This window comes from Cyanistes caeruleus, chromosome 35, assembly GCF_971803275.1.
Source record: "Cyanistes caeruleus chromosome 35, bCyaCae1.hap1.1, whole genome shotgun sequence".
Taxonomy (NCBI): Eukaryota; Metazoa; Chordata; class Aves; order Passeriformes; family Paridae; genus Cyanistes; species Cyanistes caeruleus.
Window position 1 is genome coordinate 714,521 of NC_141736.1, and position 23,027 is coordinate 737,547.

Below are 23,027 nucleotides of genomic sequence, written 5' to 3' on the forward strand. Positions count from 1 at the left end.
CGGATTTCATCCCCAAATCCACGGGAAAATCCCGGATTTCATCCCCAAACCCCAAAATCCGTGGGAAAATCCCAGATTTATGGGCTCCAAACCCCAAAATCCATGGGAAAATCCCAGATTTGGGGCCCAAATCCATGGGAAAATCCCAGATTTCATCACCAAATCCATGGGAAAATCCCGGATTTCAGCCCCAAATCCAGGGGAAAATCCCAATTTCATCCCCAAATCCAGGGGAAAATCCCGGATTTCATCCCCAAATCCAGGGGAAAATCCCAGATTTGGGGCCCAAATCCAGGGGAAAATCCCAATTTGAGCCCCAAACCCATGGGAAAATCTGGATTTCAGCCCCAAATCCACGGGAAAATCCCGGATTTTATCCCCAAACCCCCAAATCCAGGGGAAAATCCCAATTTCATCCCCAAATCCAGGGGAAAATCCCAGATTTATGGGCTCCAAACCTCAAAATCCATGGGAAAATCCCAGATTTGGGCCCCAAAATCCACGGGGAAATCCCAGATTTCAGCCCTAAATCCCAAAATCCAGGGGGAAAATCCCGGATTTCACCCCCAAATCCAGGGGAAAATCCCAGATTTGGGGCCCAAATCCAGGGGAAAATCCCAATTTCATCCCAAAATCCACGGGAAAATCCCAGATTTATGGGCTCCAAACCCCAAAATCTGTGGGAAAAATCCCAATTTCATCCCCAAACCCATGGGAAAAATCCCAGATTTGGGGCCCAAATCCACGGGAAAATCCCGGATTTCAGCCCCAAATCAACGGGAAAATCCCGGATTTCATCCCCAAACCCCAAAATCCGTGGGAAAATCCCAGATTTATGGGCTCCAAACCCCAAAATCCATGGGAAAATCCCAGATTTGGGGCCCAAATCCAGGGGAAAATCCCGTATTTCATCACCAAATCCATGGGAAAATCCCGGATTTGGGCCCCAAATCCAGGGGAAAATCCGGATTTCACCCCCAAACCCATGGGAAAATCCCGGATTTATGGGCTCCAAACCTCAAAATCCATGGTAAAATCCCTGATTTCATCCCCAAATCCATGGGAAAAATCCGGATTTCAGCCCCAAACCCATGGGAAAATCCCGGATTTCATCCCCAAACCCATGGGAAAATCCGGATTTCAGCCCCAAACCCATGGGAAAATCCCGGATTTCATCCCCAAATCTGTGGGAAAATCCCAATTTCACCCCCAAATCCACGGGAAAATCCCACATTTATGGGCTCCAAACCCCAAAATCCGTGGGGAAAATCCCAGATTTCAGCCCCAAACCCCAAAATCCGTGGGAAAATCCCAGATTTATGGGCTCCAAACCTCAAAATCCATGGGAAAATCCCGGATTTCACCCCCAAATCCAGGGGAAAATCCGGATTTCACCCCCAAACCCATGGGAAAATCCCGGATTTATGGGCTCCAAACCTCAAAATCCATGGTAAAATCCCTGATTTCATCCCCAAATCCATGGGAAAAATCCGGATTTCAGCCCCAAACCCATGGGAAAATCCCGGATTTCATCCCCAAATCCATGGGAAAAATCCGGATTTCAGCCCCAAACCCATGGGAAAATCCCGGATTTCATCCCCAAACCCATGGGAAAATCCCAATTTCAGCCCCAAATCCCGGGATCTGTGGGGAAAATCCCAGATTTATGGGCTCCAGACCCCAAAATCCACGGGAAAATCCCGGATTTCATCCCCAAACCCCAAAATCTGTGGGAAAATCCCAGATTTGGGCCCCAAATCCATGGGAAAATCCCGGATTTATGGGCTCCAAACCCCAAAATCCAGGGGAAAATCCCAATTTCACCCCCAAATCCATGGGAAAATCCCAATTTCACCCCAAACCCTGGGATTTGGGCGTCACTCACGGCCGGGGGGCTGGAGCCGGGCTCGCAGCGCGTCAGGAGCTCGTAGAGCGTCACCCCGAAGGACCAAACGTCGGAGGCGTAGTAAAATTTACATTCCTTGAGGCATTCCGGGGCGTACCTGGGGCCGTTTGGGATGGGGGAATTGGGGATTTGGGATTTGGGGGAGGTGTGGTGTGGAATGGTGAGGGGTGGGAATGGGAAATGGGGATGTAAAATAAGTAAAACTAGCCAAAAAAATGAAATAGGGGTAGAAAAATACCTCAGAGACCCCAAAAATCCCAAAAAATCCAAATAGAATCAAAAATAAACCAAATGGAGACGTCAAAAAACACCAAAATGCCAGGGATTTCCCCCAAATTCACTGAAATTCCCCCAAAATCCCAGGGATTTCCCCCAAATTCCCAAAAATCCCCCCAAATCCCAAACCTAAAACCCCAGAAATTCCCCCAAATTCCCTGAAACTCCCCAAAAATCCCAGGATTTCCCCCAAATTCCCAGAAATTCCCCCAAATTCCCAGAAATCCCCCCAAAATCCCAGGATTTTCCCCAAAATCCCAGGAATTCCCCTAAATCCCAACCCTAAAACCCCAGAAACCCCCCCAAATTCCCAGAAATTCCCCCAAATTCCCAGAAATCCCCCCAAAATCCCAGGAATTCCCCCAAATCCCAACCCTAAAACCCCAGAAACCCCCCCAAATCCCCAAAATTCCCCCAAATCCCAACCCTAAAACCCCAGAAACCCCCCCAAATCCCCAAAATTCCCCCAAATTCCCAGAAAAACCCAGGATTTCCCCCAAAATCCCAGGAATTCCCCCAAATCCCAACCCTAAAACCCCAGAAACCCCCCCAAATCCCCAAAATTCCCCCAAATCCCAACCCTAAAACCCCAGAAATTCCCTCAAATTCCCTGAAACTTCCCCAAATCCCATCCCTAAAACCCCAGAAACCCCCCCAAATTCCCCGAAATTCCCCCCAAATCCCCCCAAAACTTCATCAAACCCCCCCAAAACCCCGAGATATTTTTTTTTTAACCCAATCCTTTAATTTTTTTACATCCCAAAAGCCTGGAAATTCCCCAAATTCCCGAGGGAAAATCCCGGGGATCCCCTCACCAGAAGACGGGGCTGTCGCCGTCCTCGCGTACCCGGTAATAATCGTGACCCTCGGGCACGGCCTTGGCCAAGCCAAAATCCCCGATTTTCACCACGTGTTCGTTCTCCAGGAGAACGTTCCGGGCTGCCAGATCCCGGTGGATGTAGTGCAGGGAATGCAGGTAGGCCATGCCCTGGGGAAATGGGGGAAAATGGGGAAAAAAGGGGAAAAAACGGGAAAGAAAGGGAAAAAAATGGGGAAAAAAGGGAAAAAAGGGAAAAAAACGGGGAAAAAAGGGAAAAAAATGGGGAAAAAAAGGGGAGAAAAAGGGAAAAAATGGGAAAAAACGGGAAAGAAAGGGAAAAAAAAGGGAAAAAAGGGAAAAAAAAGGGAGAAATGGGGGAAAAATGGGAAAAAAAGGGGAAAAAACGGCAAAAAAACGGGGAAAAAGGGAAAAAAACGGGAGAAAAAGGGAAAAAATGGGAAAAAACGGGAAAGAAAGGGAAAAAAAAGGGAAAAAACGGGAAAAAAAAGGGAGAAATGGGGGAAAAATGGGAAAAAAAGGGGAAAAAACGGCAAAAAAACGGGGAAAAAGGGAAAAAAACGGGAGAAAAAGGGAAAAAAAGGGAGAAATGGGGGAAAAATGGGAAAAAATGGGGAAAAAATGGGGAAAAACGGGGGAAAATGGGAAAAAACGGGGAAAAACAGGGAAAAAAAGAGAAAAAAAACGGGAAAAAATGGGGAAAAAAAGGGAAAAAATGGGGAAAAACGGGGGAAAATGGGAAAAAACGGGGAAAAACAGGGAAAAAAGGGAAAAAAATGGGAAAAAATGGGGAAAAAAAGGGAAAAAAACGGGAAAAAAGGGAGAAAAAGGAAAAAAAACGGGGAAAAAAAGGGAAAAAAGGGAAAAAAAGGGAATTTTGGGGGGTTTTGGAGGCGTTTTTTGGGGATTTGGGTGGGTTTTTTTGGGGATTTGGGTGGATTTTTTGGGAATTCGGCCCCATTTTTTGAATTCAGCCTCATTTTTTGGGAATCCAGCCTCATTTTTTGGGAGTTCAGCCTCATTTTTGGGAATTCAGCCCCATTTTTTGGGAATTCAGATGCGTTTTTTGGGAATTCAGACCCATTTTTTGGGAATTCAGACCCATTTTTTGGGATTTCAGCCCCATTTTTGGGAATTCAGACCCATTTCCAAAGGCTCCAACCCCATTTTTTGGGAATTCAGCCTCATTTTTTGGGAATTCAGCCCCATTTTTTGGGAATTCAGACCCATTTTTTGGGAATCCAGCCTCATTTTTTGGGAGTTCAGCCTCATTTTTGGGAATTCAGCCCCATTTTTTGGGAATTCAGATGCGTTTTTTGGGAATTCAGACCCATTTTTTGGGATTTCAGCCCCATTTTCGGGAATTCAGCCCCATTTTTGGGATTTCAGCCTCATTTTTTGGGAATTCAGCCCCATTTTTGGGTATCCAACCCCATTTCCAAAGGCTCCAACCCCATTTTTGGGAATTCGGCCTCATTTTTTGGGAATTCAGACCCATTTCCAAAGGCTCCAACCCCATTTTTTTGGGATTTCAGCCCCATTTTTTGGGAATTCAGCCCCATTTTTTTTGGATTTCAGCCTCATTTTTGGGATTTCAGCCTCAATTTTGGGAATCCAGCCCCATTTTTGGGCACCCATTTCCAAAAGCTCCAACCCCATTTTTTTGGGGGGAACTCAGCCCCATTTTGGGGCTGTAACCCCCATTTTCGACTTGTTCCCCCCGTTTTTTTGGGAACAATCCCATTTTTGCTGGGATCCTGGCTCACCTCACAGATCTGCTGGGCGAAGAGCAGGAGGTGGGAGAGGCTCAGGGGGTGTTTGGGCAGGAATTCCCGGAGGCTTCCCAGCGGGACATATTCCATGATCAGCTGCACCACCTTATCCCCTAGAACAGAAAAACATGAATATTGAGAATCCCACCCCAAAAACCCCCAAATTCCTGCCAAAACACCCATTCCTTGCCCCCCAAAAAAATTTGGGAATTGCTGTTTTTTTGGTGGTTTTGAATCCACTGGGAAAATCCGGATTTCTCCCTCACCCTGCTCGCTGCAGCACCCCTTGTACTTGACGATGTTCTCGTGGTATAAATTCTTCAGGATTTGGATTTCTTTCTTCCAGGAGCTCTGGAGTTGGGGGCTGCTCCCAGATTTTAGGGATTTCACCGCCACCATCTCCCCGGTGCCGTCGTTGGTGGGGTCGTAGCAGCACAGGCTCACCTTCCCAAAATGACCCTGGAAAAACAAGAAATTTTCGGGATTTGGGTGTGAGGACAAAAAAAAAAATAAATAAATAAAGATTTTGGGCTTTCCCTGTGCTGGGAGAATCCAGAGGGAAGGGGGAATTTCAGAACTGGAGGGGGGGAAAAATTAGCAGGGAAAACAGGTTGAAATGCGAAAATAAGGATTAAAAGGTGGAATTTTGGGCGCAGCCAGGGAAAGGAGGATTCCCAGGCTCGGAATTCCAGAACTCAGGACGCCACTGACCTCTCCCAGCTCCCGGATTTTCTTCAGGTATCGCTTCTGGAAGACGGTGGGATCCGACACCGGGAAATCAGGATTCACCGACGAGACGTCCACGAGATCTGTGAGGGACCTTGGGTTTTCCTTTCTTCCCTTTTTCCCACAGAATCCCGGGATTTTCCCACCCCTCACGGCACGGCTGGGGCCGGCTGAGCTCCCTCACGCCCCTTTCTCCCACAGAATCCCGGGAATTTCTCTTTTCCCGACCTTCATGGCACGGCTGGGGCCGGGTGAGCTCCCGGGATTTTCCCCATTCCCTCATCCGGGATCTTCATCCCCATTTTCCCCACAGAATCTCGGGATTTTCTCTTTTCCCGACCCTCGCGGCACGGCCGGAGCCGGCTGAGCTCCCTCACGCCCCTTTCTCACACAGAATCCCGGGAATTTCTCTTTTCCCACCCCTCACGGCACGGCTGGGGCCGGGTGAGCTCCCGGGATTTTCCCCATTCCCTCATCCGGGATCTTCATCCCCATTTTCCCCACAGAATCTCGGGATTTTCTCTTTTCCCGCCCTCACGGCACCGCTGGAGCCGGCTGAGCTCACTCGCATTTCCCTCACACAATCCCGGGATTTTCTCTTTTCCCGACCCTCATGGCACGGCTGGGGCCGGGTGAGCTCCCTCGCATTTCCCTCACACAATCCCAGGATTTATTCCATTCCTTCATTTGGGACCTTCATCCCCATTTTCCCCACAGAATCCCGGGATTTATCCCATTCCCGCCCTCACGGCACCGCTGGAGCCGGCTGAGCTCCCTCACATTTCCCTCACACAATCCCGGGATTTTCTCTTTTCCCGACCCTCGCGGCACGGCCGGAGCCGGCTGAGCTCCCTCGCATTTCCCTCACACAATCCCAGGATTTATTCCATTCCTTCATCTGGGACCTTCATCCCCATTTTCCCCACAGAATGCCGGGATTTATCCCATTCCCGCCCTCACGGCACGGCCGGAGCCGGCTGAGCTCTCTCACATTCCCCTCACACAATCCCAGGATTTATTCCATTCCTTCATTTGGGACCTTCATCCCCATTTTCCCCACAGAATCCCGCGATTTTCCCATTCCCACCCTCACGCTGTGGCTGGGCTCCCTCACGCCCCTTTCCCCTCACACAATCCCGGGACTTTCCCATTCCCGCCCTCACGCTGCGGCTGGAGCCGGCTGAACTCCCTCATAATTCCCCCTCAGAATCCCGGGATTTTTCTCCACTCCCTCATCCAAGTATTTTATCCCCATTTTCCCCACAGAATCCCGGGATTTATCCCATCCCCTCATTCGGGACCCTTATCCCCATTTTCCCCACAGAATCCCGGGATTTATCCCATTCCCGCCCTCACGGCACGGCTGGAGCCGGGTGAGCTCCCGGATTTTCTCCATCCCCTCATCCGGGACCTTTATCCCCATTTTCCCCACAGAATCCCGGCATTTATCCCATTCCCGCCCTCACGCTGCGGCTGGAGCCGGGTGAGTTCCCCTCACATTTTCCTCACAGAATCCCGGCATTTTCCTCTCTCCCGCCCTCACGGCATGGCTGGAGCCGGCTGAACTCCCTCATATTTCCCCCTCAGAATCCCGGGATTTTTCCCTATTCCCTCATTTGGGACCTTTATCCCCATTTTCCCCACAGAATCCCGGGATTTATCCCATTCCCGCCCTCACGCTGCGGCTGGAGCCGGGTGAGCTCCCGGATTTTCTCCATCCCCTCATCCAGGACCTTTATCCCCATTTTCCCCACAGAATCCCGGGATTTATCCCATTCCCACCCTCACGCTGCGGCTGGAGCCGGGTGAGCTCCCTCATATTTCCCCCTCAGAATCCCGGGATTTTTCCCCATCCCCTCATCCGGGACCTTTATCCCCATTTTCCCCACAGAATCCCGGGATTTATCCCATTCCCGCCCTCAAGGCACGGCTGGAGCCGGGTGAGCTCCCGGATTTTCTCCATCCCCTCATCCGGGACCTTTATCCCCATTTTCCCCACAGAATCCCGGGATTTATCCCATCCCCTCATTCGGGACCCTTATCCCCATTTTCCCCACAGTATCCGGGGATTTTCCCCTTCCCGCCCTCAAGACACGGCTGGGGCCAGATGAGCTCCCTCAGGCCCTTTTCCCCCCTCAGAATCCCGGGATTTTTCCCCATCCCCTCATCCGGGACCTTTATCCCCATTTTCCCCACAGAATCCCGGGATTTATCCCATTCCCGCCCTCACGCTGCGGCTGGAGCCGGGTGAGCTCCCTCAGGACGGCTCGGAAGGACGGCCGCTCCCCGGGGCTGTAGTTGAGGCACCGGGAGATCAGCGAGGCCAATTCCGGGCAGGAAGGCTCCGGCAGCCGATGCCTCTTCTCATAAAAACGCTCCTTCTGCAGGAAAAAACCAAAAAAAACCACGGGAAAAACTCCAACTCCAACCTCTGGAAACCCAAAACTCAGGAAAACAAGCGGGGATCACCTCGGAGGGAGTGCGCTCCTTCAGCGGGACATCGGCATCGAAGCAAATTTCCAGGAGAGTTGTCCCAAAACTCCATTTATCCGAGGCCGTGCTGAGGTTCCCGATATCCCGAATACATTCCGGAGCGATCCAGGGAATTCTGTCCACACGTTCTGAAAGAAAAGGTATTAAATGTAAATTTAATATTGATTTATGCGCTTGGGGGAGTCGAGGTAATGCGTTCGTGTGAAGGATTAAAATAGGGAATACGGATTGGTAAATACAGATATTAAAGGTGGAAAATAGGGGATGTGAAGTGGAAAAAGATGGAATGTTAAAGGTGTAAAATATAGGAAATTTGGGATTTTAAAGGGATAAAATATGGGATTTCCAGCACTGGAATGGGGTTGGATCATCCCTGACAGCAGCTAAATGTGGACTGGTAAATAAAGATATTAAAGGTGGAAAATACAGGTTGTGAAGTGGAAAAAGATGGAATGTTAAAGGTGTAAAATATAGGAAATTGGGGATATTAAAGGGATAAAATATGGGATTTCGTAAATACAGATATTAAAGGTGTAAAATACAGGAAATTTGGGATTTTAAAGAGATAAAATATGGGATTTCGAAAATACAGATATTAAAGGTGGAAAATAGGGGATGTGAAGTGGAAAATGATGGAATGTTAAAGGTGTAAAATATAGGAAATTTGGGATTTTAAAGGGATAAAATATGGGATTTCGTAAATACAGATATTAAAGGTGTAAAATATAGGAAATTTGGGATTTTAAAGGGATAAAATATGGGATTTCCAGCACTGGAATGGGGTTGGATCATCCCTGACAGCAGCTAAATATGGATTGGTAAATACAGATATTAAAGGTGGAAAGTGGAAAAAGATGGAATGTTAAAGGTGTAAAATATAGGAAATTTGGGATTTTAAAGGGATAAAATATGGGATTTCGTAAATACAGATATTAAAGGTGTAAAATATAGGAAATTTGGGATTTTAAAGGGATAAAATATGGGATTTCCAGCACTGGAATGGGGTTGGATCATCCCTGACAGCAGCTAAATACGGATTGGTAAATACAGATATTAAAGGTGTAAAATACAGGAAATTTGGGATTTTAAAGGGATAAAATATGGGATTTCGTAAATACAGATATTAAAGGTGGAAAATACAGGAAATTTGGGATTTTAAAGGGATAAAATATGGGATTTCCAGCACTGGAATGGGGTTGGATAATCCCTGAGAGCAGCTAAATATGGATTGGTAAATACAGATATTAAAGGTGGAAAATAGGGGATGTGAAGTGGAAAAAGATGGAATGTTAAAGGTGTAAAATACAGGAAATTTGGGATATTAAAGGGATAAAATATGGGATTTCGTAAATACAGATATTAAAGGTGGAAAGTGGAAAAAGATGGAATGTTAAAGGTGTAAAATATAGGAAATCTGGGATTTTAAAGGGATAAAATATGGGATTTCCAGCAATGGAATGGGGTTGGATCATCCCTGAGAGCAGCTAAATATGGATTGGTAAATACAGATATTAAAGGTGGAAAATACAGGAAATTTGGGATTTTAAAGGGATAAAATATGGGATTTCGTAAATACAGATATTAAAGGTGGAAAATATAGGAAATTTGGGATTTTAAAGGGATAAAATATGGGATTTCGTAAATACAGATATTAAAGGTGGAAAATAAGGGATGTGAAGTGGAAAAAGATGGAATGTTAAAGGTGTAAAATACAGGAAATTTGGGATTTTAAAGGGACAAAATATGGGATTTCGTAAATAAAGATATTAAAGGTGTAAAATATAGGAAATTTGGGATATTAAAGGGATAAAATATGGGATTTCCAGTACTAGAATGGGGTTGGATCATCCCTGAGAGCAGCTAAATATGGATTGGTAAATACAGATATTAAAGGTGGAAAGTGGAAAAAAATGAATGTTAAAGGTGTAAAATATAGGAAATTTTGGATTTTAAAGGGATAAAAGATGGGATTTCGTAATACAGATATTAAAGGTGGAAAATATGGGATGTGAAGTGGAAAAAGATGGAATGTTAAAGGTGTAAAATATAGGAAATTTGGGATATTAAAGGGATAAAATATGGGATTTCGTAAATACAGATATTAAAGGGGGAAAATACAGGATGTGAAGTGGAAAAAGATGGAATGTTAAAGGTGTAAAATACAGGAAATTTGGGATTTTAAAGGGATAAAATATGGGATTTCGTAAATACAGATATTAAAGGTGGAAAATACAGGAAATTTTGGATTTTAAAGGGATAAAATATGGGATTTCCAGCACTGGAATGGGGTTGGATCATCCCTGACAGCAGCTAAATGTGGATTGGTAAATAAAGATATTAAAGGTGGAAAGTGGAAAAAAATGAATGTTAAAGGTGTAAAATACAGGAAATTTGGGATTTTAAAGGGATAAAATATGGCATTTCCAGCACTGGGGTCGGATCATCCCCGAGAGCAGCTTTGGGAACCAAACCAGGTAAAATTCCCCTATTAAAATACCAAAGTTTGGGATACTTTGTGAAAAGATCTCTGGCACATGCCATGGGAATTATTAGGGAAAAGGAAAATAAAATAAAGCGGATTTTGTCCCGTACCTTCCCGGGAGAGGACGGTGAAGCTGACCCCGGGATCGCTGAGTTTTACGAAGGGCACGGATCCGTCCTCCAGCCCTTTCCTGGCCAGCAGGATGTTCTTGGCACACACATTCCCATGGAGCAGGTTTTTATCCTCCTGGGAAAAGCAGAAAAAAGGGGAAAATTATTGGGAAATCAAAAAAAAAAAAAAATTATAAAAAAAAAAATCAGTTGTGGTTTATTTGTTGTTAATGTTTTACTGTTTTCTGGGAATTAATTTTTTAATAATAAATATTTTAATAATAAATTTCCTAACAATAAATATCTAATAATAAACATCCCAAGAATAAATTTCATAATAATAAATTTCTAATAATAAATCTTTCAATAATAAATTTCCTAATAATAAATTTTCTAATAATAAACATCCCAAGAATAAATATCTAATAATAAATATCCCAATAATAAATTTCCTAATAATAAATATCTAATAATAAACATCCCAAGAATAAATTTCCTAATAATAAATTTCTAATAATAAATCTTTCAATAATAAATTTCCTAATAATAAATTTTCTAATAATAAACATCCCAATAATAAATTTCCTAATAATAAATTTCTAATAATAAATCTTTCAATAATAAATTTCCTAATAATAAACATCCCAATAATAAATTTCCTAATAATAAATATCTAATAATAAACATCCCAAGAATAAATTTCCTAATAATAAATATTTAATAATAAACATCCCAAGAATAAATTTCATAATAATAAATTTCTAACCCTAAACATCCCAATAATAAATTTCCTAATAATAAATTTTCTGATAATAAACATCCCAAGAATAAATTTCCTAATAATAAATATCTAATAATAAACGTCCCAATAATAAATTTCCTAATAATAAATATCTAATAATAAATATCCCCATAATAAATTTCCTAATAATAAATTTTTTAATAATAAATCTTTTAATAATAAATTTCCTAATAATAAATATCTAATAATAAACATCCCAATAAATTTCCTAATAATAAATATCTAATAATAAACATCCCAATAAATTTCCTAATAATAAATATCTAATAATAAACATCCCAAGAATAAATTTCCTAATAATAAATTTCTAATAATAAACATCCCAAGAATAAATTTCCTAATAATAAATTTCTAATAATAAACATCCCAAGAATAAATTTCCTAATAATAAATTTCTAACCCTAAACATCCCAATAATAAATTTCCTAATAATAAATTTTCTGATAATAAACATCCCAATAATAAATTTTCTAATAATAAATTTTCTAATAATAAACATCCCAAGAATAAATTTCCTAATAATAAATATCTAATAATAAACATCCCAATAATAAATTTCCTAATAATAAATTTCAAACAAAAAATACCCTAATAATTTTTCAATAATAAATCTCTCAATAATAAATTTCTAATAATAAATTTCCCAATAATAAATCTCCCAATAATAAATTTTCTAATAATAAATCTAATATCAAATCTCCCAATAATAAAAATTCTAATAATAAATCTCCCAATAATAAGAGAATAGCAGGAAAAAAAAAATCTTGGAAAAAAGAAATATTAGGGAAAAATCCCAACAATGCCACAGGGGCATAAAATAAGATAATAATTTATATATATAAATATATAATAATATATAATTATATATATAATAATATATATTTATATACATATATATAATACATATTTATATACATATAAATACACATATATTTATTATGTTATATTATTATATAACATACATATAATTATATATATAATAATGTAATATATATTTATATAGATATATATTTTTACACATATAAATATACACATAAATATACATATATTTATTATGTTATATTATTATATAACATATATATAATTATATATTATAATATAATATATATTTACATACATATATATTATTTATATACATATAAATATACATATATTTATGATGTTATATTATTATATAACATATATATAATTATATATATAATAATATGATATATATTTATATACATATATATAATATATTTATATACATATATATACATATAAATATACATATACTTATTATGTTACATTATTATATAACATATATAATTATATATAATAATAAAATATATATTCATATACATATATTTATATACATATATATAATAAATTTATAGACACATAAATATACATATAAATATACATATAATTATTATATTATTATATAATAAATATACATAATTTATATGTATATTAATATATAATAATGTTATAATTTATATTGCAACATACATATTATTTATAATTTAATAACAAATAAATAAATAAGGAAAAATAAAATTAAAAGCTGGAATTCCAGGCTGGAATTTTCACCTCCCTCTCTGGGAATTTTGCTCCAAAAAAAAAAAGGGAATAAAGGAGATTTTCCAACCTCACGCTCAGAACCCCATCACTCATCCCTCGCTTTTCCCACCTCCAAAACAAACCCAGGAATTCGGGAAAGATCCCGAAATCTCCGTTTATCCCCGGAAGAAACCGCCGGGAATGTTCCCAGCTGGAATTACCAGGTAGCTCAAGGCGCTCCCCAGCTGTTTGGCCACGGTGATTTTCCAGCCCACGGAGATCCTGCCCTTCTCCTTGCGGAGCAGCACGTCCAGCGGCCCGTGCTCCACAAACTCCTCCACCATGATGTCTGAGGGGTTGGGAAAACCGGGATAATCCCCCGGGAATTGTTGGTTTGTTTTTTGGGGAGGGAAAAGGAAGGGGGGGATGTGGTGGGGGACTCACTCTCGGAGCCGCGGACGCAGACGCCGTGCACGAAGGCCAGGTGGACGTGGGACACCTGGGACATCAGGCTGGCGCTCTCGAAGAACGCCTGCGGGACAGCGGGAATGGCATCCCGGGATTCCCCAGGGATTCCAGGGCCAGGGGCATCCCGGGATTCCCCAGGGATTCCAGTGCCAAGGGCATCCTGGGATTCCCCAGGGTATCCCAGGATTCCTGAGGGGATTCCAGGGCCAGGGGAATCCCGGAATTCCCCAGGGTATCCCAGTGCCAAGGGCATCCCGGGATTCCCCAGGGCATCCCAGGATTCCCCAGGGTATCCCGGGATTCCAGAGGGATTCCAGGGCCAGGGGAATCCCAGGATTCCCCAGGGCATCCCAGGATTCCCGAGGGTATCCCGGGATTCCAGAGGGATTCCAGGGCCAGGGGAATCCCGGGATTCCCCAGGGTATCCCAGTGCCAACGGGATTCCCCAGGGCATACCGGAATTCCCCAGGGTATCCCAGTGCCAAGGGCATCCCGGGATTCCCCAGGGCATCCCAGAATTCCCCAGGGTATCCCGGGATTCCAGAGGGGATTCCAGGGCCAGGGGAATCCCGGGATTCCCCAGGGCATTTTGGGGATTCCCCAGGGCATCCTGGGATTCCCCAGGGTATCCCGGGAATCCCGGGATTCCCCAGGGCATTTTGGGGATTCCCCAGGGCATTAAGGGAATCCCGGGATTCCCGATGGCATTCCAGGGATTCCCCAGGGATTCCAGCGTCAGAGGCATCCCGGGATTCCCAAGGGCATCCAGGGATTCCCCAGGAATTCCCCAGGGATTCCAGGGCCAGGAGCATTCCAGGGATTCCCCAGGGCAGGGCCAAGGGAATCCCGGGATTCCCCAGGGATTCCAGGGCCAGAGGCATTCCAGGGATTCCTGAGGGCATTCCCAGCTCCGGAGAGCCCCATTCCAGCCCTCCTGGATCCAAATTCCAGCCCCCAGAGCCTCATTCCAACCCCTGGAGCCAACTTCCAGCCCTTCTGGAGCCAAATTCCAGCCCCTGGAGCTGAATTCCAGCCCTTCTGGAGCCAAATTCCAAGCCCTGAAGCCAAATTCCAGCCCCTGGGACCTAATTCCAACCCCTAAATCCTCATCCCAGCCCTTCTGGAGCCAAATTCCAGCCCCTGGATCCTCATCCCAGCCCTTCTGGAGCCAAATTCCAGCCCCTGGAGCCTCATCCCAGCCCTCCTGGAGCCAAATTCCAGGCCCTGGATCCTCATCCCAGCCCTCCTGGAGCCAAATTCCAGCTCCTGGAGCCAAATTCCAGCCCCTGGATCCTCATCCCAGCCCTTTCGGAGCCGAACCCCGCCTCTGGATCCCCCTCCCGGATCCCTGGGATCCCATTCCCGGGGCTCACCAGGGCGATGTCCCTGTGGCTGGGATCCAGCACTTTGAGCACCACCCGCATCTCCCGCCCGTTGTTGTTGTTCTGCTCCGCGGAAAAATCCTCCTCGTCGTTCCCGGAATTCCCGCAGACGCTCAGGATCCCCTCGTAGATGTTGGTCCGGGTGCCCTGGCCCAGGTGGGAGCGCTGGGAAAACCGGGAAAAGCGGCGGCCGTTGGATGCGGGAAGGTGGGAATTCTCACCCGGATTCCTCCAAGGATGGATGCCGGGAAGGAGGAGGGAAAATGCCGGGAAAGCAGAGTGGATCCCTCCAACTCTCTTAATGAATCCCGGGAATCTGAGCAGTGAAAATCCCGGGAATCAGAGCAGATTCCTCCAGCTTCCTTAATGAATCCCAGGAATCTGAGCAGCGGGAATCCCGGGAATCAGGAGCAGCGGGAATCCCGGGAATCTGAGCAGCGGGAATCCCGGGAATCTGAGCAGATTCCTCCAGCTTCCTTAATGAATCCCGGGAATCAGAGCAGTGAAAATCCCGGAAATCTGAGCAGCGGGAATCCCGGGAATCAGAGCAGCGGGAATCCCGGGAATCAGAGCAGTGAAAATCCCGGGAATCAGGAGCAGCGGGAATCCCGGGAATCAGAGCAGTGGGAATCCCGGGAATCAGAGCAGCGGGAATCCCGGGAATCTGAGCAGCGAAAATCCCGGGAATCTGAGCAGATTCCTCCAGCTTCCTTAATGAATCCCAGGAATCTGAGCAGCGGGAATCCCGGGAATCAGAGCAGCGGGAATCCCAGGAATCAGAGCAGTGAAAATCCTGGGAATCTGAGCAGTGAAAATCCCGGGAATCAGAACAGATTCCTCCAGCTTCCTTAATGAATCCCGGGAATCTGAGCAGGGGGAATCCCGGGAATCAGAGCAGTGAAAATCCCGGGAATCAGGAGCAGCGGGAATCCCGGGAATCAGGAGCAGCGGGAATCCCGGGAATCAGGAGCAGTGGGAATCCCGGGAATCAGAGCAGCGGGAATCCCGGGAATCTGAGCAGCGGGAATCCCGGGAATCAGAGCAGTGAAAATCCCGGGAATCAGAACAGATTCCTCCAGCTTCCTTAATGAATCCCGGGAATCAGAGCAGCAGGAATCCCGGGAATCAGAGCAGCGGGAATCCCAGGAATCAGAGCAGCGGGAATCCCGGGAATCTGAGCAGTGAAAATCCCGGGAATCAGAGCAGTGAAAATCCCGGGAATCTGAGCAGTGAAAATCCCGGGAATCAGAGCAGCGGGAATCCCGGGAATCAGGAGCAGTGAAAAGAATCAGAGCAGCGGGAATCCCAGGAATCAGGAGCAGTGAAAATCCCGGGAATCAGCCGCACCTGGACGATCTCGTTCTTGCGGATCTGGTGGAAGCTGAGCTGGGTGAGGTTCAGGATCTGCTTCCCCTCCTCCTTCGCCCTCCTCACAATCAGCAGGTCCGAGATCTCTGCAGGAAAAGCGGGAATGAGCTCCGGGATCCTCCCGCTCCCGATCCCTTGGGATATTCCCGTTCCTACCTCCCGGCTTGGGCGGGCAGCACCTCTTCACCGTGAAGTTTTCCTGCCCGGATTTGAGGGTGCAACCCTTGAGAACATCCAGGAGTTCCCGCAGGCTCGGGAATTCCCGATCCCAACCCTCCAGCACGAAGGAATCTCCTTTCCTCTGGATCCGGAACTGCCGGTACTTGAAGGCTCCCGGCGTTCCGGGAGCCTGGAAAAGCCGAGGTAGGAGTTGAAGCCCCGGGGTGGTTCCGGGAGCCGGCGAATCCCGGGAATCGCGCGCCGGGAATGGCGGCCGCACCTGCTGGTGGCTCCGCTTGAGCACGGAGAGGATGATCCGGTTGAAATCCAGGACGCTCCAGCGGAGGATGTAGAGCCCTTCCTCCGGCTCTTCCCGACGGAGCTTGGCAAAAACAAAATCCTCACTGGGAAAGGGAGGGAAGGGAGGGATTGGGATGAGCCCCGGGACAGGGAAATATTTGGGATAAACCCCAGGACAGGGAGGAGCTCCAGGACAAGGAATTATTGGGATAAACCCCAGGCCAGGGAATTCTTTGGGATAAACCCCAGACCAGGGAATTATTTGGGATAAACCCTGGGTAAAGGAATTATTTGGGAAAAGGAATTATTTGGGAAAAGGAATTATTTGGGATAAACCCTAGGACAGGGAGGAGCTCCTGATGAGCCCCGGGACAGAGAATTATTTGGGATAAACCCTGGGAAAAGGAATTATTTGGGATGAGCCTCGGGACAGGGAATTATTTGGGATAAACCCCAATCCATGGAATTATATGGAATAAACCCCAGACCATGGAATTCCTTGGGACAAACCCCCATCCACGGAATTCACTGGGACAAACCCCAATCCATGGAATTCACTGGGACAAACCCCAATCCATGGAATTCTTTGGGACAAACCCCAATCCATGGAATTATATGGAATAAACCCCAATCCATGGAATTCTTTGGGACAAACCCCAATCCACGGAATTCTCTGGGACAAACCCCATCCAGGGAATTCTTTGGGACAAACCCCAATCCATGGAATTCTTTGGGACAAACCCCAATCCACGGAATTCTTTGGGACAAACCCCAATCCATGAAATTCTCTGGGACAAACCCCAATCCATGGAATTCTCTGGGACAAACCCCCATCCATGGAATTTTCTGGGATGAGCCCTGAGGTATGGATTGGAATGAACCCCAATCCACGGAATTCTTTGGGACAAACCCCCATCCACGGAATTCTTTGGGATGAGCCCTGAGGAATGGATTGGAATGAACCCCAGACCACGGAATTCTTTGGGACAAACCCCAGACCACGGAATTCACTGGGACAAACCCCAATCCATGGAATTATATGGAATAAACCCCAATCCATGGAATTCTTTGGGACAAACCCCCATCCAGGGAATTCTTCGGGATGATCCCGGGCTCACTCACTGCATGGGCCCGTGGATGCCGTTGTGGATGCTGAGGAGGAGGCGCGGCGGCGCCACGTCGTGGCACAGGTAATGGCTGGAGTCGGCCGTCAGTCGGAAATAACCGTCCAGCAGAGCCACCAGCGCCAGCGCGCTGCCGCGGCACGGGAGCAGCGCCTCCTGCGCAGGGACACGCGGCGGAGATCAGAAACCCTTCCGGAAACGCACGGGGAACGTTCCAGAAATGCTCAGAGAACACTCAGGGAACGTTCCAGAAACAGTCAGAGAACAATTGGGGAACACCCCAGAAACACTCGGGGAACAGTCAGAGAACATTCCAGAAACACTCGGGGAACAGTCGGAGAACATTCCAGAAACACTCAGAGAACATTCCAGAAACACTCGGGGAACAGTCAGAGAACACCCCAGAAACACTCGGGGAACACTCGGGGAACAGTCAGAGAACATTCCAGAAACACTCGGGGAACAGTCAGAGAACATTCCAGAAACAGTCAGAGAACAACTGGGGAACACCCCAGAAACACTCGGGGAACAATTGGAGAACATTCCAGAAACACTTGGGGAACAGTCGGAGAACATTCCAGAAACACTCGGGGAACAGTCGGAGAACATTCCAGAAACAGTCAGAGAACAATTGGGGAACACCCCAGAAACACTCAGGGAACAGTCGGAGAACAGTCGGAGAACACTCCAGAAACACTCGGGAAACAGTCGGAAAACACCCGGAGAACATTTCAGAAACACTCGGGGAACAGTCGGAGAACACCCGGAGAACATTCCGGAAACGCTCGGGGAACACTCGGACAACTCAGAGGAATGGAATCATCCAAAGTTTTTCCCTTTTTCCCCCATTTTCTTCCCATCTTTTTTTCCCATTTTTCCCCCCTTTTTTTCCCCATTTTTTCCTCATTTTCCCCCCCACTTTTTTCCCATTTTTTCCCCCATTTTTTCCCATTTTCCCCCCTTTTTTTCCCCTTTTTCCCCTATGTTTTCCCCCCATTTTTCCCCATTTTTCCCATTTTTTCCCCCTTTTTTCCCCATTTTCCCCCCATGTTTTCCCCATGTCTTTCCCATTTTTTCTCCCTTTTTTTCCCCATTTTTTCCCATGCTTTTCCCATTTTTTCCCCCCTTTTTTCCCCATTTTCCCCCCTTTTTTTCCCATTTTTCCCCCATTTCTTCCCCCTATTTTCCCCCCATTTTTCCCCATTTTTCCCCTCATGTTTCCCCATTTTTCCCTACGTTTTCCCCATGTTTTCCCCCACTTTTCCCCATTTTTCCCCATTTTTTCCCCCACGTTTTCCCCATTTCCTTCCCCATTTTTCCCCCAATTTTTCCCCATTTTTTCCCCTCATATTTTCCCCTTTTTCCCCCATTTTTCCCCCAATTTCCCCCATTTTTCCCCATTTTCCCCCAATTTTCCCCATTTTTCCCCCATTTCTTTCCCCTTTTTTCCCCACGTTTTCCCCATTTTTCCCCACGTTTTCCCCATTTCTTTCCCCATTTTTTCCCCTCATATTTCCCCATTTTTCCCCCAATTTTCCCCATTTTTTCCCCTCATGTTTCCTCCATTTTTCCCCCAATTTTCCCCATTTTTCCCCCATTTCTTTCCCCTTTTTTCCCCTTTTTTCCCCACGTTTTCCCCATTTTTCCCCCATTTCTTTCCCCTTTTTTCCCCACGTTTTCCCCATTTTTCCCCTCATATTTCCCCCATTTTTTCCCCCAATTTTCCCCATTTTTCCCCACGTTTTCCCCATTTCTTTCCCCAATTTTCCCCATTTTTCCCCTCATATTTCCCCTCATATTTCCCCCAATTTTCCCCATTTTTCCCCTCATATTTCCCCCATTTTTCCCCACGTTTTCCCCATTTTTCCCCCAATTTTCCCCATTTTTCCCCCATTTCTTTCCCCTTTTTTCCCCTTTTTTCCCCACGTTTTCCCCATTTTTCCCCTCATATTTCCCCCATTTTTCCCCCAATTTTCCCCATTTTTCCCCACGTTTTCCCCATTTCTTTCCCCAATTTTCCTCATATTTCCCCTCATATTTCCCCTCATATTTCCCCCAATTTTCCCCATTTTTCCCCTGATATTTCCCCCCTTTTTCCCCCATTTTTCCCCATTTTTCCCCATTTTTCCCCTCATATTTCCCCCACGTTTTCCCCATTTCTTTCCCCAATTTTCCCCATTTTTCCCCTCATATTTCCCCAATTTTCCCCCCATTTTTCCCCTCATATTCCCCCCATTTCCCCCATTTTTCCCCATTTTTCCCCCCACTTTTCCCATCTCCACCCCGGGAATCCCTCCCCACTCACCAGGCACTCGTTATCCTGCCGATGGATGCTGACCCTGGAATCCTTCACCACCACGTGCGTGATTTCCCGGAAATCGCAGAACCGCCTCCAGCCGGGATCGCTCCGCTCTTCCTCTTCCTCCTCCTCCTCCTCCTTCCTCCTGGATTTCCTCCCGAAATATCCGCGCCGGGAAAAGTTTTCCGCGCTCTGCCGTGGGGAGAATTCCAGGTTTGGGGGTTTTTGTTGTTTTTTTTTTTAACCCTGGGTTTGGGGTGGGAATGTTGGGAATGGGTCTGGGTAAACTGAGGAAAAAATGGGAAAGGAAGGGAGGAGCGTCCCGAATCCAGCAGAGATGGCGGGAAAAGATGGGATTGGGGTGGGGATGGAGCATCCCAAAATCAAGGGAAAATTCAGGATTTGGGGTGGGAACATCTCATCCAAAATCAAGGGAAAATCCCGGATTTGGGGCAGGAATGGCTCATCCAAAATCAAGGAAAAATCCCGGATTTGGGGCAAGAATGACTCATCCAAAATCAAGGAAAAATTCAGGATTTGGAGTGGGAACGGCTCATCCAAACCAAGGAAAAATTCAGGATTTGGGGCAGGAATGGCCCATCCCAAACTCATCCCAAACCAAGGAAAAATTCAGGATTTGGGGCGGGAATGGCTCATCCAAAATCAAGGAAAAATCCAGGATTTGGGGCAGGAATGGCTCATCCAAAATCAAGGGAAAATTCAGGATTTGGAGCGGGAACATCTCATCCAAAATCAAGGGAAAATTCAGGATTTGGGGTGGGAACATCTCATCCAAAATCAAGGGAAAATCCAGGATTTGGGGCAGGAATGGCCCATCCCAAACTCATCCCAAACCAAGGAAAAATTCAGGATTTGGGGCAGGAATGGCTCATCCAAACCAAGGAAAAATCCAGGATTTGGGGCAGGAATGGCTCATCCAAACCAAGGAAAAATCCAGGATTTGGGGCGGGAATGGCTCATCCAAAATCACGGAAAAATCCAGGATTTGGGGCGGGAATGGCTCATCCCAAACTCATCCCAAAATCAAGGAAAAATCCAGGATTTGGGGCAGGAATGGCTCATCCAAACCAAGGAAAAATTCAGGATTTGGGGCAGGAATGGCTCATCCAAAATCAAGGGAAAATTCAGGATTTGGGGTGGGAATGGCTCATCCAAAATCAAGGGAAAATTCAGGATTTGGGGTGGGAATGGCTCATCTCAAACTCATCCAAAATCAAGGAAAAATTCAGGATTTGGGGCAGGAATGGCCCATCCCAAACTCATCCCAAACCAAGGAAAAATCCAGGATTTGGGGCAGGAACATCTCATCCAAAATCAAGGAAAAATTCCGGATTTGGGGCAGGAATGGCTCATCCAAAATCAAGGAAAAATTCAGGATTTGGGGCAGGAATGGCTCATCCCAAACTCATCCCAAAATCAAGGAAAAATCCAGGATTTGGGGCTGAAACGTCCCATCCCAACCCAAGAAAAAAATGGGATTTTTGGCATATCCCAACCCCCAGAAAAATGGGATTTTCGGCACAAACATCCCATCCCAACCCAAGAAAAAAATGGGATTTTTGGCACATTCCAACCCAAGAAAAAAATGGGATTTTCGGCACAAACATCCGATTCCAACCCAAGAAAAAAAAGGGATTTTTGGCATATCCCAACCCCCCAAAAAATGGGATTTTTGGCACATTTCAACCCCCAAAAAAATGGGATTTTTGGCACAAACATCCCATCCCAACCAAAGAAAAAAATGGGATTTTCGGCACAAACATCCCAAGAGAAAAATGGGATTTTTGGCACATCCCAACCCAAGAAAAAAATGGGATTTTTGGCACAAACATCCCAAGAAAAAAATGGGATTTTCGGCACAAACATCCCATCCCAACCCAAGAAAAAACCGGGATTTTTGGCACATCCCAACCCAAGAAAAAAATGGGATTTTCGGCACAAACATCCCCCAAAAAAATGGGATTTTTGGCACATTTCAACCCCCAAAAAAATGGGATTTTTGGCACAAACATCCGATTCCAACCCAAGAAAAAAATGTGATTTTCGGCACAAACATCCCAAAAAAAATGGGATTTTTGGCACAAACATCCCAACCCAAGAAAAAAATGGGATTTTCGGCACAAACATCCCAAGAAAAAAATGGGATTTTCAGCACAAACATCCCAAGAAAATGGGATTTTTGGCACAAACATCCCATCCCAACCCCAAAAAAAACCGGGATTTATCCCAGACCTCCACCGGCGCCGGCCTCCACTGGACCCCTCCGGTTCCGCTGACCAAGAGCTGATGAGTGACCTCCCCGTTCCCGGGACGCCGCTCCCGCTCCGCCTGAGCCTCGGCCGCCGTTTCCAAGGCAAAAACCGGGAATATCTCGCACCCGAAGGCGGGAGCCAACTGTTCCAGGGTGGCCAGGTACTTGTACATCACGTCCCGCTCCGTCAGCTTCCCCGCCGCCACCGTGTGCCGCTGGAAACGCCGCAGGAAACGCCGGAAAACGCTCTTGAGGCGGAAACGGGTGAGGAAGTTGTGCTGGCGGATGTGGAGGCGGAAGGAACGCGGGATGCACTGGGTGAAACTGATGGAGGAAAGGAAATGGTGATGGGGGGGAAGAGGAAAATGGGGAAAAAATGGGGGAATGGGGAGAAATGGGGAAAAAAGGGGGAAAAAAATGGGGGAATGGGGAAAAAATGGGGAAAATGGGGAAAAATGGGGAAATGGGGAAAAAATGGGGAAATGGGGAGAAAATGGGGAAAATGGGGAAAAAAATGGGGAAAAAATAGGGAAAAATGGGGAAAAAAGAGGGAAAAATGGGGAAAAAATGGGGAAAATGGGGAAAAAACAGGGGAAAATGGGGAAAAAAATGGGGAAAAAAAGAGGGAAAAATGGGGAAAAATGGGGAAAAAATGGGGAAAAAAAATGGGGAAAAATGGGGAATAAAATGGGGAAAATGGGGAAAAAA

The 23,027-nt window shown here is 45.7% G+C and overlaps 1 protein-coding gene and 1 long non-coding RNA gene across 3 annotated transcripts in view; one reads left to right on the forward strand and one right to left on the reverse strand.

The window, feature by feature from the left end:
- The window catches only part of TYK2 (tyrosine kinase 2), a 33,861-nt gene that overhangs the window by 4,276 nt on the left and 6,558 nt on the right, over nt 1–23,027 (reverse strand). For both annotated transcript variants that reach the window (XR_015281398.1, XM_086871225.1), the window contains exons 6-22: nt 22,301–22,643; nt 20,054–20,239; nt 17,747–17,904; nt 16,605–16,728; nt 16,322–16,514; nt 16,145–16,251; nt 14,789–14,962; nt 13,392–13,479; nt 13,169–13,296; nt 10,604–10,739; nt 7,988–8,139; nt 7,749–7,899; nt 5,504–5,601; nt 5,059–5,251; nt 4,787–4,905; nt 2,998–3,170; nt 1,886–2,003 (exon numbers count right to left, since the gene is read on the reverse strand). Coding sequence is in view for 1 of the 2 variants with exons in the window: in XM_086871225.1 (XP_086727351.1) it covers nt 1,886–2,003; nt 2,998–3,170; nt 4,787–4,905; nt 5,059–5,251; nt 5,504–5,601; nt 7,749–7,899; nt 7,988–8,139; nt 10,604–10,739; nt 13,169–13,296; nt 13,392–13,479; nt 14,789–14,962; nt 16,145–16,251; nt 16,322–16,514; nt 16,605–16,728; nt 17,747–17,904; nt 20,054–20,239; nt 22,301–22,643 (2,641 nt within the window). In the remaining variant the exon portion in view is untranslated. The remainder of the gene's footprint in view (nt 1–1,885; nt 2,004–2,997; nt 3,171–4,786; nt 4,906–5,058; nt 5,252–5,503; nt 5,602–7,748; nt 7,900–7,987; nt 8,140–10,603; nt 10,740–13,168; nt 13,297–13,391; nt 13,480–14,788; nt 14,963–16,144; nt 16,252–16,321; nt 16,515–16,604; nt 16,729–17,746; nt 17,905–20,053; nt 20,240–22,300; nt 22,644–23,027) is intronic.
- On the forward strand, nt 7,265–7,766 carry LOC111922540 (uncharacterized). Its single transcript, XR_015281399.1, has 2 exons — nt 7,265–7,323; nt 7,717–7,766. It is a non-coding gene; the product is annotated as an uncharacterized LOC111922540 (long non-coding RNA).